Below are 15,241 nucleotides of genomic sequence, written 5' to 3' on the forward strand. Positions count from 1 at the left end.
AAACGGAAAAGATCCTAAAATTCAAACATCCCCCCATAGACAATTACCCCTCCACCCTTACGACAGTTGGGGGGGGGGGTAATCAAGGGGGGGGGGACACGGGAGCCAATGAAATGAGAGGAAACTTTGACAGAAACGAGCTGAAAATTCATAGAATTTCAACGCATTGTTAGGCAAGTGTTCCTGCCATAAAATTTGTGAATTTGGTGCCTTTCTTGCACCAGTACTCTCTTTTCATATATGAAATGGCGTTTTCACCGTTTTCTGAAAACACCTCAACCCGGGAACTGCCTTTCCCTGTAAAATTTTCAGTAACGATTTTCAGTTGTTTAATTCCAGTTGTTTGTCTCAAATATGTGAATTGATGCTCGTTTCTGTCTCCCTTGTCTCCAAATTTTTTCGATCTGTTCATTGATTGCCCGTTGTCTTTGACTTTTTATTCATTGCACGGGAAGGGACATTTTCAGCGGGTGCGAATACGAAGTCTGGACATAATTTGGGCTTCTCTTTGCACATACAGTTGAGAACAAACCACGCAAAAGTTAGCGTCCCTCTCACTTGATTACCTGGTAGGGAATCTTGATCACATTTATAAACTGCTAGTTAATTTCTACAGCACTTTTTAAAAAGTTTTCTATGACTCCAATATATGCAAGATTTAAACAAGTAAAAAACTTTGACAAGCAGGCCAGCTTCTTATAAAAAATTCTGTGTTGTTATAGCATTTTGTGATCAATGCCCAAACTCAGGAAACAACCTTCACAATTACGACCTATCAATTCTCGCAAGATAAATTGCAGCATTCTATATGATTAGCAATCTATGATCGATTACTCTAAATCCAATTTCGCACTGTAGCTATGAGAAATATATAACGCGATCAGGATTCCTGGGATAGAGAAGACAGGGTAATCCTCTCCCCCTGGTGATATCATGAAAGACTTCGAATGATCCTTGCCCCCCACTATGCGCAGTTGTCCAGAACCATATCCAATTTGTGTCACTACGTTCATACACAGCACTTTGTTCCATATCACCTGAATAAAACGTGTGAAAGACAAGTGAAGTTGAAATTGAATCGCGGACCAAATTCCAAGTTAATACCAATACTGGGCAAGTCTAAAAACAAGTATTTTTTGTTTTTCATTACAGAGTAGGTCTAACTACAAGTCTTACAAGCCTTGGATAATACTTGCAAGTTGATTCCCAAGTCAAAATTAACTTTTCAAATCAATTGAAAAAATGTGCTGTCTTTTTTTGTGTTTTTCGGACCTATTTTGGGCAATTTATTAGTTATTTGGACCAATTTTGGACTATTTGGCTCGGATTTAGACTTTCGAAGACTTGGCCGGGACTTTTAATTGAAATGAGACTTGTAATTAAACTTGCCCAGTGGTGAAATTGACCTGGCGTTAGGTCCGGGAAATAAGCATTTTCTTTTTAGTCCTGAGCGAGGCCTATGAAACGATCCATGTTCACCGCTATAAGTTGTTAAAAGACCGTCAGGGGAAAATGTTGCATGCAAAATGAATTTAGCTCCAACTTCTATGAACATTTCCTCGACTTTTAAAAAAAAATTAAACCATAATTTAAAACAGCTTAGTATAGAATGATTTAGCCATGCTTGCAAATGATATTGTCTTCACCAAAGATGAATTACTCTGGCACTCAAGTGCCGGACAGCAGTTCATGAGTTTGCCTCGACAGTAAGTTATAACGCCTATCAAAAATATAATTCTTTTAAACTATAAGAGTTAAATTTCTCACGTTGAGGTCTTAATAGTTGATTCAAATTTGTAATAGCTTATTTAAAACCTAATTAAAACATGATAAAACAACTAGAGACAATAAAAGGTGTTAGAAGGTTGAGAGAGCATAACCTAATGTGAATTGTGCATAAGATAATCTTGAAGTAGCTTGACAAGAAGCTCTACTTGTTCAACGTATATATTTAGATAGGGAAATGAAGCCTTGACGAACAAGAAAGAACGTGAGAACGGGTTAAATGAAAAGCCCAAGTTCGAGAGCTTAAAACCAGTTGATGTAAAATGGTAGCACACTAGGCTTGCAAGTAAAAGATGCTGATTCGAATCCAGTACTAGTCCATTTTCGCAGTAGTTGCACCTGCATAGACCCCCTAACACAAGGTGTTTAGGTACCCGTACAGTCCCGAACCAATGGCCGGATTCTCTCGGAATCTATTCAAAACATTGTACATAAGTACATGACTATGTACATTGTATATAACTGCAGTTCAATAATGGCAATTGTTATCATTTTTATTGGCTATTTTTTCTTTCATTTCCCATGTGTTAACAAACTAATACCAGTTTTTGTACTGATACTGTGTTGCATAGCCGTCAAGAGGTGCGACTAGACAGTAAATTTTACAGATACCATTATAACGATGTAAAATAGCAATTTTAAGTTGTCAACCCTGGTGATGAGCTGATTCAAATCTAGCAAGAATCTTGCAAGATGATTCAAAACTTGCAAGATTCTTGCAAGATTCTTACAAGATATCAACCAAATCAGAAAAATAAATCAGGGTACAAATGTTTCAGGAAGATCTTTGAAGAATCTTGCAAGATAGATTCATTTCTTGCAAGAATCTATCAAGCAAAATGGAAAAAATATGAGATCTTTTCTGCTAGTATAGCCCCCAGCCTAATATAGCCGTTAAATTTGCACTCCCCAAAATCTAAGTTTTCGCGAATTGTAAGAGCGATGTATGCATTTAATTGAAACAAGAGTGTCTTCTCTAGGCAGATAGAAGGCACTTTTAGAATCTTTTAGAATAGTTTCCTTAAAAAGTTTTAAGAAATCAAGCCCTTTTTGTAGCCGATAGCACCAAAAGTGATCCAATAAAGAAACCTTTTTTGATGCTTAACATTATATGCAACACATTTTGGTTGAACAATACTTTCAAACCATAGCTGTGCTAGCTGTTAGTAAATGCATATTGCTCATATATGTTCACGTATAAGATTACTTAGCTTTAACAAAATGTTTACACATTTATAAATGGGGGTGCCTAACCATTACGATGCAGAGGTATACCCAAATCGTCACGGGCAGATATGCCCGATGCGTGTATCTCGTGTTCGCTTTTACTATTTTAATACATTGAAAGTGGAATAATATTGCGGAAAATAGCTACTTTAGCAGAAACCGGCAAAATGGAAGGGAATATCGTATCCCGTGTTCGCAAAAGTGTTCTAATTTTAGCCGCGAAATAAAAGTACAAACTTTATAACCTATTTTTCGCGCGAGTTGTATCGCACATCAGCTCCATTTATGTATCGATTGTTTGCATGCAATGTAGCTCGATTTCGCATATAATCCGCAATTAAGCCTAACTTAATTACTACTTATTTAATTAAGCCTAACTTACTACTATTAGTAGTACTTTATTACTACTTTGTTACTACTTATAGTACTTTATTACTACTTATTACTACTTATTAAACTCGGCCAGTCCCACATTGATATACAAAGCCTTTGATGTGCAAGGGATTTTTCGGGAAAAAAATCAGTTTTTGAAGTTGCATGTATTTAAAGCACTTTAAAGCTTTGAAAGCTTTAATTAATTCTTTATTAAAGTGCTTATTGCATGCTCAAAATACGCGCGAATAATAGATACCTAAATAGAGCGGAAACGTGCTACAAGATTTGTTACCTACTTTTCGCACCGAATGTTCCTTTATTTCGCAAAATTGGCGAAACCCCTTTTGCGAAAAGTAAGATACAAAGGATGTCTCCTAATTTCGTTCCTTGTATTTGTCTAATTTTCGAGCCAATTTTACTAAGGAGGAAATTTTGGGGTATAGCTCTGCATCATAATGAATAAGCGGGGGGGGGGGGGGGCTAGCAGGAAAGATCCGAACTATGCAATCCCTTTCAAAATTTCTTGCAAGATTCTTGCAAGATTTAAAATTTATCAATCACCAGGAAATTATGCCCGGGCCGGAGGGAGGGGAAAGGAGGCAATTCTCAGAAACTTTCATCTGGACGAAATGAGAACTACAATTGAATTTAAGCATTCGTTTTGAATAAAGAGTACGACATGCTTGCGAAATTCAGTAATGGAACTCATATTCTGAAATTGCAGTCTAGGCCTAACTTCGTAAGGGAAAAGGGTTATATTAGTTGTACCTTGAGAAAAACAAGTTGCTTCGACCAAATACTGTCCAGATGAAATATTTGTTGGTGATATTCTGAAGGAGAGAGGCCATATTTCTGTCCATAGTGGATATAGGTGTCCACTTGAAATGAACAACAGTCACCTGAAACATTTTCCCTACAATTCAACTAAGAAATGGACGGCAAATTTCCTAACTCAAAGAGACTCGACTCTGGTAGTTATTTAATCCGTTTCCAACCTTCATTGGAAACTCTTATGACAAAGGGTTAATGGGAGCACAATTTAGTAACAACAAAAGTCCTTCTAAGATTATTTCATCTTTTTGACTTCCCCCTGCACCCCCTAGGGCCCACAGAGCATACAGTCTCCTCAATTATTGTAGGATTGTCATATTATATATGTAAATGCTAATGAATGCAGACGCACAGCTACCTGAGGAAACATCTTTCTCCCACAATGAGAACCAGTTGAGATCCGCGTAGACTGGTCTGACAAGTCTCTCAAATTCTTCTCTATCGTCTTTTTGTGGTAATCGATCACTCTGCTTCGAATCAATCCAAAACCGTAACAAGCAGAAGTATCGACTGAAACGGGGAAAAGTTGGACTGGAGGCAATGAAAATGCATTTTTCCTTTTTAGATAGGATTATAAAAATCGTTTAATCATGAATGCATCAGAACAGCGCCAGATCAGGCGCAATTTTTCAGCTGCCCTTTTATTTTTGTTCCAACAAACGATATGTTTCTTTTCATGTATATTTATGTTTTTTTCTGTTTTTATGGTATAGATTGAAGTGGTTGTTTTTCTAGTTGCGCTGTCCTTTTGCAATTTGAATATAATTTCAGCAACTACAGATTAATAGGTTTGGCTATGAACTCAACTGTATAGACGAAAAAGTCAAAATCCTGATTATCTAATTTGTTGTAGCAAAAAAGCGGTAGCTTTTTGGGGTGAATAATTTTTCATGACAAACTATCATAGGGAAACATCAAACAACGTGACATTATCAATGCAATTGAAGTCCACAAACTTGTGATACCGGGCACGGGTAACAAGAGCTTTATTATTTTAATAACTGAATTCAAAATGGGCTAAATATACAAAGTTAAGAGGCTATTTAAAAAAATTTGTCCCCTTGCTTTATATTGCAAGTACTAGTGCAGTTATTTGCACTTAACACATTGTTTTACCAAACTGAGAACGTGTCATTGATATCTACAGGGAGGATTGGCTAGTTGGTTCATGATAATCAAAAATGGGGGGAAAGTCGAATCTTTCGCCAAGATTTATTGTTTATGTACACCGATAAGTGTTTGGTAGGAACAAATTTGAAGCAACGGTTCGGTTCAAATTGGAGGTCATGATTCATTAATATCACTTCACCGAACATTAAGAAAGAAAGTTATCTGATACATCGAAGTTTTTACTTGAACTCTTAAATTTTCTACTTCGAAATATATCACATTTTGGGTTTTTTTTTTCAATTGAACGCGGTTCCTTTAATACAAAAAAATGTGATTTTTTAAGGTTTCGCTTCAAATGACAGGAACTGATTGGAGAACAAATGGTGTTGTTTCTGCGCGGAAACGAAGCAGCGATAAAAATTGGATGCAATCGGCGTTAATAAGAAAAAGGGCAGCTGAGAACAGGCTACTGTAAGCCTAATGCTGTTCCGCTGCGATTACGCAGGAACCAAAATTTTTTTATTTTTTTTATTTTATAAATTGAACCCAATCTTTAGAAGTTCTGATTTGATGATCCAAATTAGTGTCTACAATTGACATGAATGTTTAGAGTAAACAAGTTGATTAATTATGAACACATTTGATTAATAAAAATTGATTTGGTTTCGATTTGAATGTTGATTAGAAAATTCATGCTTTGTTCAAATATTCCTAAGTTTTTTAAATTTATTAATCGATCTTTGCAATTATTCTTAAACTGAAAATTTTTGCATTTAGTTGTAAACTGAAAAAACAATTATTTTTTATAGTTATATTGCTGTTATTGGTCGGTATAATTTTTTGAAGGGCAATCAAAACAAAAAGAGTTCTCACTATTGTTTTAGATTGTTCACTCAATATTGTCGTGCATTACATAATATTATCTCTCATTTAGTTTTTATTGTACCATATGCTTGACCTAAAGTTCCCATGTGGTAGCTTTCCTTGACTTTTAAGTAGGAAGGACGACTGTGCAATTTTAGTCAATAAAAGCCCGCCTCCCCACTTTCCTAATTTGAGGCATGAGTGGAACTGACCTGAGTTTTAGACATTTAGCACCCAGTGCGTCAAATGCATTGGGAAGAAGGAAATCGAGAGACTGTCTACTGTCTGCGCTGACATTTGATGACGAAATCACTGTAATAAATAGCACAAAAGTTTCGAATTTCATTGCAATTAGTTTTTTTAAAACTTATAAAGAAAACGAAAAAAATGAATTGATTTCACCATCGAATAAAAGTTTTTGATAGTTTTAGGGATAATTGTACTTCATCAAAGAATAAAAACAAATTGAAAAGTGGAATAAAAATTTGAAAATTTTTCCTCTCTGCACTCTAAAAAAGTTTCAGGTAAATTTACCGGAACCGTGTTCAGGTAATCGGAAGTTCAGGTAAATTTCAGGTGTACAAATACCTGAAAAACACCTGAAAAAAACTTGAAATTTACCTGAAAAATCTGAACAGTTGAGGTAATTTTTATCTGAATTTAACCTGATTTTTCAGTCAATTTTTGCCTGAAAATTCAAGTAAAATCAGGTAAAATTATCTTTACAGTTCAAATTAGCTGAATAGTTAAGGCGTTTTATCAGGTAAAATTCAGGTTTTTTTCAGGTTTGTTCAAGTATGGTTCAGGTGAGACAAATCTACCTAAGCTTTTCAGGTAAATTCAGGTGTTTTGTTTTCAGTGAAATTTACCTGAACTTTATTCAGAGAGTACATTAAAAGTAGTGATTACCATTACAGGACAACTGAAGAAGAAATAAAACGGCTGCAATGTAATTATTGTACTTGATATTCATTTTCTTAGTTACAAATTATTGGTTTCAATCTAACTGTAAATTCCAAATTAAGGTACGAAGTTGCAAAACCATTGACCTAATTTGGACTCTGAATAAGTTCGAATTGGGGCAATGCAACAAAGATTCTATTTATTTGTTCATATTTGTTTTTGATTTCGGGTTTTATCAAAATTATTTGATGTTGATTGATGTACATTTCCATAGACAATAAACATCAACTCTTTGACTTCAGATCAAATCGGAGTTGTCTTGTCTAAATATCAGTTTTCAAGGTTCTTCAATAATTACGTCGCTCAAAACAACTTCTTTTTGCAAAGAAGAGACGCCTCATTCAGTTTTCAGCATGCCACAATGGTTCACATAATCCACGCCCCAAGCAAACGCCAACCCTAGTCTAGACCTGGAGTTATTAAAAGACCCTCCTGAACCGTTATCGGGCATGAAAAGACAGTCCTGGATAGATTTTTGGTATGAATAGAATCTGTCTGGACTTTTAGTGATGTCCTCGACTTTGGCTGGAACTTTAACAACCGTCAACGAGAATAGCTAGACAATAAAAACTGTCCTGGAATTTAGTTTGAAAATAAAACGTGTCCTAGAATTTGGGTGGACATCAAAACGTGTACTGGATTTTAGCTGGACAATAAAATGTCTCCTGGAATTTAGCTGGACAAAAAAAACGTGTATTAGAATTTGGCTGGACAAAAAACGTGTCCTGGAAGTTGGCTGGACAATAAAATGTTTTCTGGAATTACGCTCGCAACCGTAGCACTGTCTTGTTTTTAACTTCTTTTAAATTTCAGGAGATGTAGCTCAATTGGTTAACCATTACATACGGTTGAAGAAGGTCACGAGATAGAACCCAGGTGTTGGCGGAACTACTCATTTTTTTGTATGAAAAAATTTGACTGGACTTATAAAAAGAAACTACCCTGACTTTAACTGGGTCCTTGACCATCTAATTGAAGTCTTTTTTACCTCTCCCCTCAGACTTTACAGTCTTTTCATAATGCGAGGCTTAGACCTGGGAAGTCAATATCAGCACTGGGAAAGTCTCATTACAATTCTCATTTCATTCCTGGTTCAGAGCTATGATCTTGTCACTTTTTACACTTGGCAGACTAAAATCAAGACATAGATATACTTAAAAGTAGGTCCAGCAAACGCTAAAAAATCAAAAAATGTCCAAAGTAAGGCCGGAAAGCTAACCGACAAACCGCCCTAAACAGGTTCCAAAAATGACAGAAAAAGCCATAAAAATGGCAGAAATAACTATGAAATCGCCAATATCTAATCGGGAAATTGTCATAAATAGCCATGAAATTGACAGAAGTTGGCCGGAAAATTGACAGAAATTACCCGAGAAACCGTAAGAAATTGCAGGAAATCACCGAAAATTGACAACTCAAAAACAGGAAACCATAGAAGCTACAACAAAAGCCCCTGGCTATGTCAAAAAATCATTTCTAAATTCAGGTCAAAAACGCTGTTATAATGAAAATGCCGAAAGTGACTGCAAAAACTCGCTAAATTCGAAAAACTTTTTTTCTGCAATAAAGACGGATAAAAATAATAAAACATTGACCTCGTAATGAAAACATACGGGCATCTGAAAAATTTTCTTTCGTTTTTGATTGAGAGCAAGTCAAATTGAGTTAGTTAAAGTCAATGTGAAGAGCTAATGATCTCTTTGGCGTCAAAAGGAACAATAGGAAACAAATTAATTCGCTTCCACGCCGGCTGTAATTTTGCTCTGATTTTTTTGGTTCTCATGCTGCAGACTCTGCTATACTTTTTTGCTTAGTTTTGTTTTCTACCTGTCCGGTGATTACAAGTTTACTGTTCCCCTGCCATTGTTATTTTCCTGATGCAAAAGTGTATAATATTTTCGATAACAATGTTTGAAGTTGGATCCATCACATTGTCTTACCTATGCCCCGATTGCAAACAATTGAAACAGAGCTTTCTCGGCTTTATCAACTCCTTTGAAGATATTTTTTAAATTTTCCACACATATTTGTGCATTTCTTCACAGAGGACAGATTGCTGCAGTGATATTGCTAATTGGAGGGTAGGATGATGCAGGTCACTATTTTATTGTGGTTTGGCCGTACTGTTTCCATGCCTTATCGTTCCTTCCAAGGCTTGATCCCTTTATCTCAATGTCTGTCAAAGTTCTCATATACTTGAGAGTCTTGCTTTTGGACAATAAAAACCATTGTTTTACTCTTTCTTTTGGCAGCATCTGACCGATTATTTGTACAAAAGAAAGAAAGAAAGACAGAAAGAAAGAATTAATTTCGTTCTTGAATAGATGTAAATAAACAAGCAACGTGGACAAAAGAAACGGTCCTGACTGTTGGCTATTCACCGGTACTCCTTTGTTCTGCAAAACATGTTGAAATTCACGCAATGCTTCAATCGAGTTTCTTAATCCATTGACGTTGTCAATTGTCACAGAACGATATGAAACAATTGAGGGAAGATGCATTTTGGTGATGATCTTTTGCGATTTTTAATATGTTTCCTGGATTTTCATTCTGTTCACACTTGTAGTCTGATACTTTTTTAAACCAATTTTGTTTTGGTGCATCTTCTTTAACTGACAATAAAAAATCATATCGTCTGGTAGCCTTGAAGAACAATGTTGTCATTAACTTCACCTTTGAAGAAGTCATTTAACGGCGTCCACTAAATATGATTTTTCGAAAAAAGGACATGCAGTTTTAACAATTTGATGTTTGTTGATTACCTTGAACTTTCCGAGTAAGTTCTCTTAGCCTTAAGTGAAACACGTTATTGAATTAATGTTCTACGGCATTTTTTGTCGAACTTTTCCGACTACAAAATGTTGTTATCGAGTCAATCAGGTCAATCGGTTCATTTTTTTGCGGCAGATGCTCAGTCAAGTTGACTATGTAACTCTGTTTCCCTGGAATAAGCTTACATTGTTGATACAACCGGTTGAATTCAACTTCGATAACTGTTGTTAGTGTTACTATTATTATTATTATTCTTATTATTATTATTATTATTATTATTATTATTATTATTATTATTATTATTATTATGATTATTATTATTATTATTATTATTATTATTTTTATTATTATTATTATTATTAGTATTATTAATGTTATTGTTCTTGATGGCTCTAATGATGTAAATCTAGGAGTCTGAGCTGCCCCAACTCTTTTTAGCAGATTTTTGGTTTAGTATTGACACAGGCAATTGTCTTCTAGTTTCATCGCTGTTTGGTCTTAGCAGCTTTATCTGTTAGTCTTTTTGTATTGCGTGTATTTATGACCACCAGTGCTTTTGAATTGATAGTTACCTGCAAAATTTTTGTTTTCAGGGTCTTGAAATGTCTTGAAGTCATTCCTATCAAGATTTTGGCGTGGTCTATATCACTGGTGATGTCCTCTTCTCTCAACAATTTCTCAGACAGATCTAAACTGCCAAGCTGCATATCGTGTTTTCGTCTATTTCAGCAGAAAACTTCATGTCTATCTCTCCACCTGCACCCAGGTCGACGGTCTCAGTTACCGCCGGCTGCCTGAAAGCATCTATTCAGCTCAAGCGCAAGGCGGAAGCCATTGTCAAAAAACTCCATGAGGAGAGCGTCAGGTCCAACCTGCTTCCCTTACCCCCCCCAATCATCGCCCATCATATTTGACTTGTTGGATTCTACTGAAGATGTCTCGGACCCAAACCCCCTCTCACATTCCAGCAATCCAGAGCACATTTTGTCAACTCTATTAAAATATTATCGGCGGACTCCCGAGCATCGTGCGAGTCATTCCACGCGGCAACACAATCTGATCAACCCAGGTCAAATAACATTCTTCAATGTCGTACTCTCAGCAATATAACAGTATTGGTGAGCTCCTTGACACAAACCATACGTCCAAACATAGTCTTATAAAATCGCTATAAATTTATTTTATGATATTAATTTTGTACAAAAGTTATGAGTGCATACAAAAAATGGTCAGCCACTTAGTTGAACCACCGTTTTAGTTGTAAGTTCCTTACGGGACAATATACATAGACGCACTTCGTTTCTCGAAAGCAAAGAGAACGGTTGAAATGTTTTCGTACCAACTAGTTTCATTCAGAGTTCACTTCTCAGTTTCTTCGATCGGACCATAGCTCACGTAACTGCACGACCTTTATAATTACTAGTATTATTTTTTTTTAATTATTGTTATTGTTATAATTATAATTATTATTATTATTGTTATTATTATTATTATTATTGTTATTATTATTAGTGTTATTATTTTTTTTGTTATTTTTATTATTATTATTAATATTATTATTATTATTATTATTATTATTATTACTATTTTTATTATTATTATTATTATTATTATTATTATTGTTATTGTTGTTATAATATTATTATTATTATTATTATTTTTATTATTATTAGTTTAATTATTATTATTATTATTACCATTATTATTATTACTATTATTATTATTATTATTATTATTATTATTATTATTATTATTATTACTATTATTATTATTATTATTATTATTATTATTATTATTATTATTATTATTATTATTATTATCATTGTTATTCTTATTAGTATTAGTATTATTGTTATTATTATTATTACTTTTTTATTATTATTTTTATCACTATAATTTTTTGTTATTAGTAATAGTATTATTATTATTATTATAATTATTATTATTAGTATTATTATTATTATTATTATTATTTTCATTATTATTATTATTATTGAGGTTATTGTTCTTGAGGGCTCTAATGATGTAAATCTAGGAGTCTGAGCTGCCCCAACTATTTTTAGCTGATTTCTGGTTTAGTATTGACACAGGCAATTGTCTTCTAGTTTCATCGCTGCTTGGTCTTAGCAGTTTTATCTGTTAGTCTTTTTGTATTGCATGGATTTATGACCGCCAGTGCTTTTGAAATGATAGTTACCTGCAAAAGTTTTGTTTTCAGGGTCTTGAAGTGTCTCGAAGTCATTCCTATCAAGATTTTGGTGTGGCCTATATCACTGGTGATGTCCTCTTCTCTCATCAATTTCTCAGATAGAACTGAACTGCGGGGCAAACGAATCGCTGATGGTGACCAATTTGTTCTGCGTATTGATGGAGAGCTCAGGATGCGGTTCTGTTTGCCCGAAATGAATCGGAAAACGAATTGCAGGAAAGGAAAAAGCGTGTTAAAATTGTTGGACGAAGTTAAAACATGTACAGGTGGTAACGATGCACGGTTTTTTGCAAAGAAGGTATTCTCGGAAGAAGATCTTATTCGTGGTATTTCGAAATTAAAGATGGAATTGGTTAATGCTCGTCACTGTCGCTTATTTCCCGCGAAGCATTGGTGTGTTGCAAGAGAAATTGTGTTAAATCTTGGGCGCGAAATTAAAATGTGAGAAGCAAGAAAAGTGCAATTTAGACAACCAGGCGGAATACAAAAGAGAAAATCTTTGAATTTAATGTTTGCAATTGGCATTTATTTGTTATTGCAAATAATAAGCAGGCGCTTTTTTTGCCTTGGCTTCTAAATTAAATTTGTGTGCTACCATGTTTGTGCACAATTATATTTATTAACTTTTGATTTTACCTTTACTTTGCTTTCTGAAATGCACTAATAAAAAATTTTTTGTAATGCGTAGTTTGAAGACCGCCATTAACCTCACTGTTTTCTTTACCTACGCTGCTGATTTTTGTGCGTCAAATTTTCAGTGTATTCGAATAATTTTATAAAATAATGCGGCTGTTTTCGAGGCTCTGTTCTCAAATAAATTTTTTAATTCAGAGTTCTGAAATGTCTCAGAGTCACCCCAAGAGAGTAAGCGGAATGTCTTATGTACCCAGTGAAAGTTGTTCCTTGTTTTATTTCCCTAGCGATAATTCGTGGAGCCTTATTGGACTCTCTCATAATTCCTGGATAGATCTCTATAAATTTGATCGAGCGTTTCTCTCAATCGGAGATACAGCTAGTTTACGCCATGAGGGTCGGCCCTGTACGGCTGTCCTCATAGCTAAAGGTGACTCACAGGAAGACCTCGATGAAAAGCGACTCCTATTAATAAAAATTGATAATGGGATATTTACGCCAAGCAGATCTTTCCTTGAAGACTTAAATTCTAAGGGAAAAAGTGGCTCCAGTAAAACACCTGTTACTGAAACTCTTAGCAGTAATGTAAATGCAAAAGTAGCTAATAGTATTCCACTGGGGGACGAAGTTAACTTAGCTAATGGAAAAGTAAACTCGGGTGAAGAAAAAAATGGTAGTGTTTCCGAGTCTAGTGACGATTCACAACAAAAAAAAATCGGGAAACGCCTGTAGATTATACAGAGCAGAGCATCAGTTCTAGTTGTATAGCGCTACAAAAAGAAACTCTGTCCATTCTGAAAAAGTTAAACACTAGTCTGGAGCATAGGAGGAGAGAGGATCGCCGTATTCGGCTACTTTTGTGTAAACATTTGAATGGTATGGCAACAGAGATGTCTTCGCCTGTGCAATTAGCTCGAGTATATGCAACGAATGAATTGGTTTGTCCCGATACAGGTGAAAATTTACTGGACGTTGTTGGGAGCTCTGCAAGTAAATATGCTATCAATTTGGCCACGAAGTTGTTCTGTGAAGCCGGACTGGTAGATGGAATGCTAGAGCCTCAGCGTGATTTGCCCCGTGTTCAACTTTATCGGAGTAAAGTTGATTTGATCAAGGCTTGCGTTCGCCATATATTTCCGAGAAATGATTGGTGCGCTATTAGAGACGCGCTAAATCAGTTGGGCCGGGACATAAAGCGAAAGAGGAAAGCAAAACAGCTTGGCAGTTTGGACCAGAACAAGAATTCACCAAACGATTAGACATGTCCGGAAAAGGAATGCCATAATAGACTAACACTGTGCTCTTTGTACTATTTAGCATTTCTCTCGGATAGCTTTTGTGTTTTTGTATCAGGTGTTTGAAATTGTTGTCATTGTTGCGAAGTTGCTTGATGCTGAGCTTTATTTTTTTCGTTCACTGAAGTTTTTGTGTCTTTCTAATTGGTCATTTGACAAGATTACTTGAACAGTTCCGGCGCTTTTCTTACTTAAACTATTAATAGCTGCTTCTCATAATTGTCACGCTTTATTAGTTGTTTGTGTTTCACTGTTCTGTTTTGTTTATGTTATTCTGCATTTATTGATTTTATTGCGCTATTTCTTTGAGCTGCTATAATTTTGTCGCAACTCACTCATTTAAATGATTTTCAAGTCAATAAACTCATTTCTGACAATAAAAAATGTTTTTTTGTGTTCTTTACTCTTCATCAAAACGGATACTGCTGTTTTTTGTCTCCTAAGGTTTTGCTTGAGAGTATTTGATAATTGAGCTTACGAAAATTTTCTTTCTTGTAATGTCGAAGTAGTAACTTTTTTTAACTGCTCGTTTGACCCACAGCGTGATTGTTTGACCGCGAGAGTTTTTCTTGATTACTTGAAAAGTTATTCAAAATTTTAGTTCACGCTGATTTTGTCAGATTTTTTTAACGCTTTTGTTTTACTTTGCGTATAACTTCACGTCGTCTTGTAAATCGTTTTTGGATCTGCGTAGCTCTATGTTATACTTTAGCCCCTCCTGCATTGCGTGGTTTCATGACCGCCAGTGCCTTGTGTTCCAGTCTTAGGTCTAAGTTGTCAGCGATGGTCGATTTCTGGTCTAGATTTTCCGAATACCGCTAATTTTTATGCAAAGCGTGGTTTGTTGACCGCCTTCGATTTTTTTACATTTCGTATATGCTCACATCGTCTTGTTTGGTCGTTTCTTGGTCTGCCAAGCTTCATGCTATGGTTAAGCGTTTTCTGCATTGCGTGGTTTCATGACCGGCAGTGCCTTGTGTTCCAGTCTTAGGTCTAAGTTGTCAGCGATGGTCGATTTCGGGTCTAGATATTCCGACCACCGCTAATTTTTAAGCAAAATATGATTTGATGACCGCCCTTGCTTTTTTATTTTACATTGCGTATATGCTCAGGTTGTCTCGTTTGGTCGTTTCTTAGTCTGCAAAAATTTATGCTATATTTAAGCGTTTTCTTCCTT

The 15,241-nt window shown here is 35.2% G+C and overlaps 1 protein-coding gene across 1 annotated transcript; it reads right to left on the reverse strand.

Annotated features, from left to right (window-relative positions):
- Nucleotides 1-232: 232 nt before the first annotated feature.
- On the reverse strand, nt 233-7,235 carry LOC142349494 (uncharacterized). Its single transcript, XM_075401088.1, has 6 exons — nt 7,102-7,235; nt 6,405-6,504; nt 4,577-4,728; nt 4,156-4,286; nt 889-1,037; nt 233-565 (listed from the first exon to the last, which is right to left on the reverse strand). Exons 1-6 carry the CDS (start codon nt 7,163-7,165, stop codon nt 409-411), a joined length of 753 nt encoding a protein of 250 aa, XP_075257203.1. The 5' UTR covers nt 7,166-7,235; the 3' UTR covers nt 233-408.
- Between the last annotated feature and the right edge of the window lie 8,006 nt (nt 7,236-15,241).

The sequence above is a fragment of the Convolutriloba macropyga genome, chromosome 11 (assembly GCF_964194025.1).
Source record: "Convolutriloba macropyga chromosome 11, txConMacr16.3, whole genome shotgun sequence".
Classification (NCBI taxonomy): domain Eukaryota; kingdom Metazoa; phylum Xenacoelomorpha; order Acoela; family Convolutidae; genus Convolutriloba; species Convolutriloba macropyga.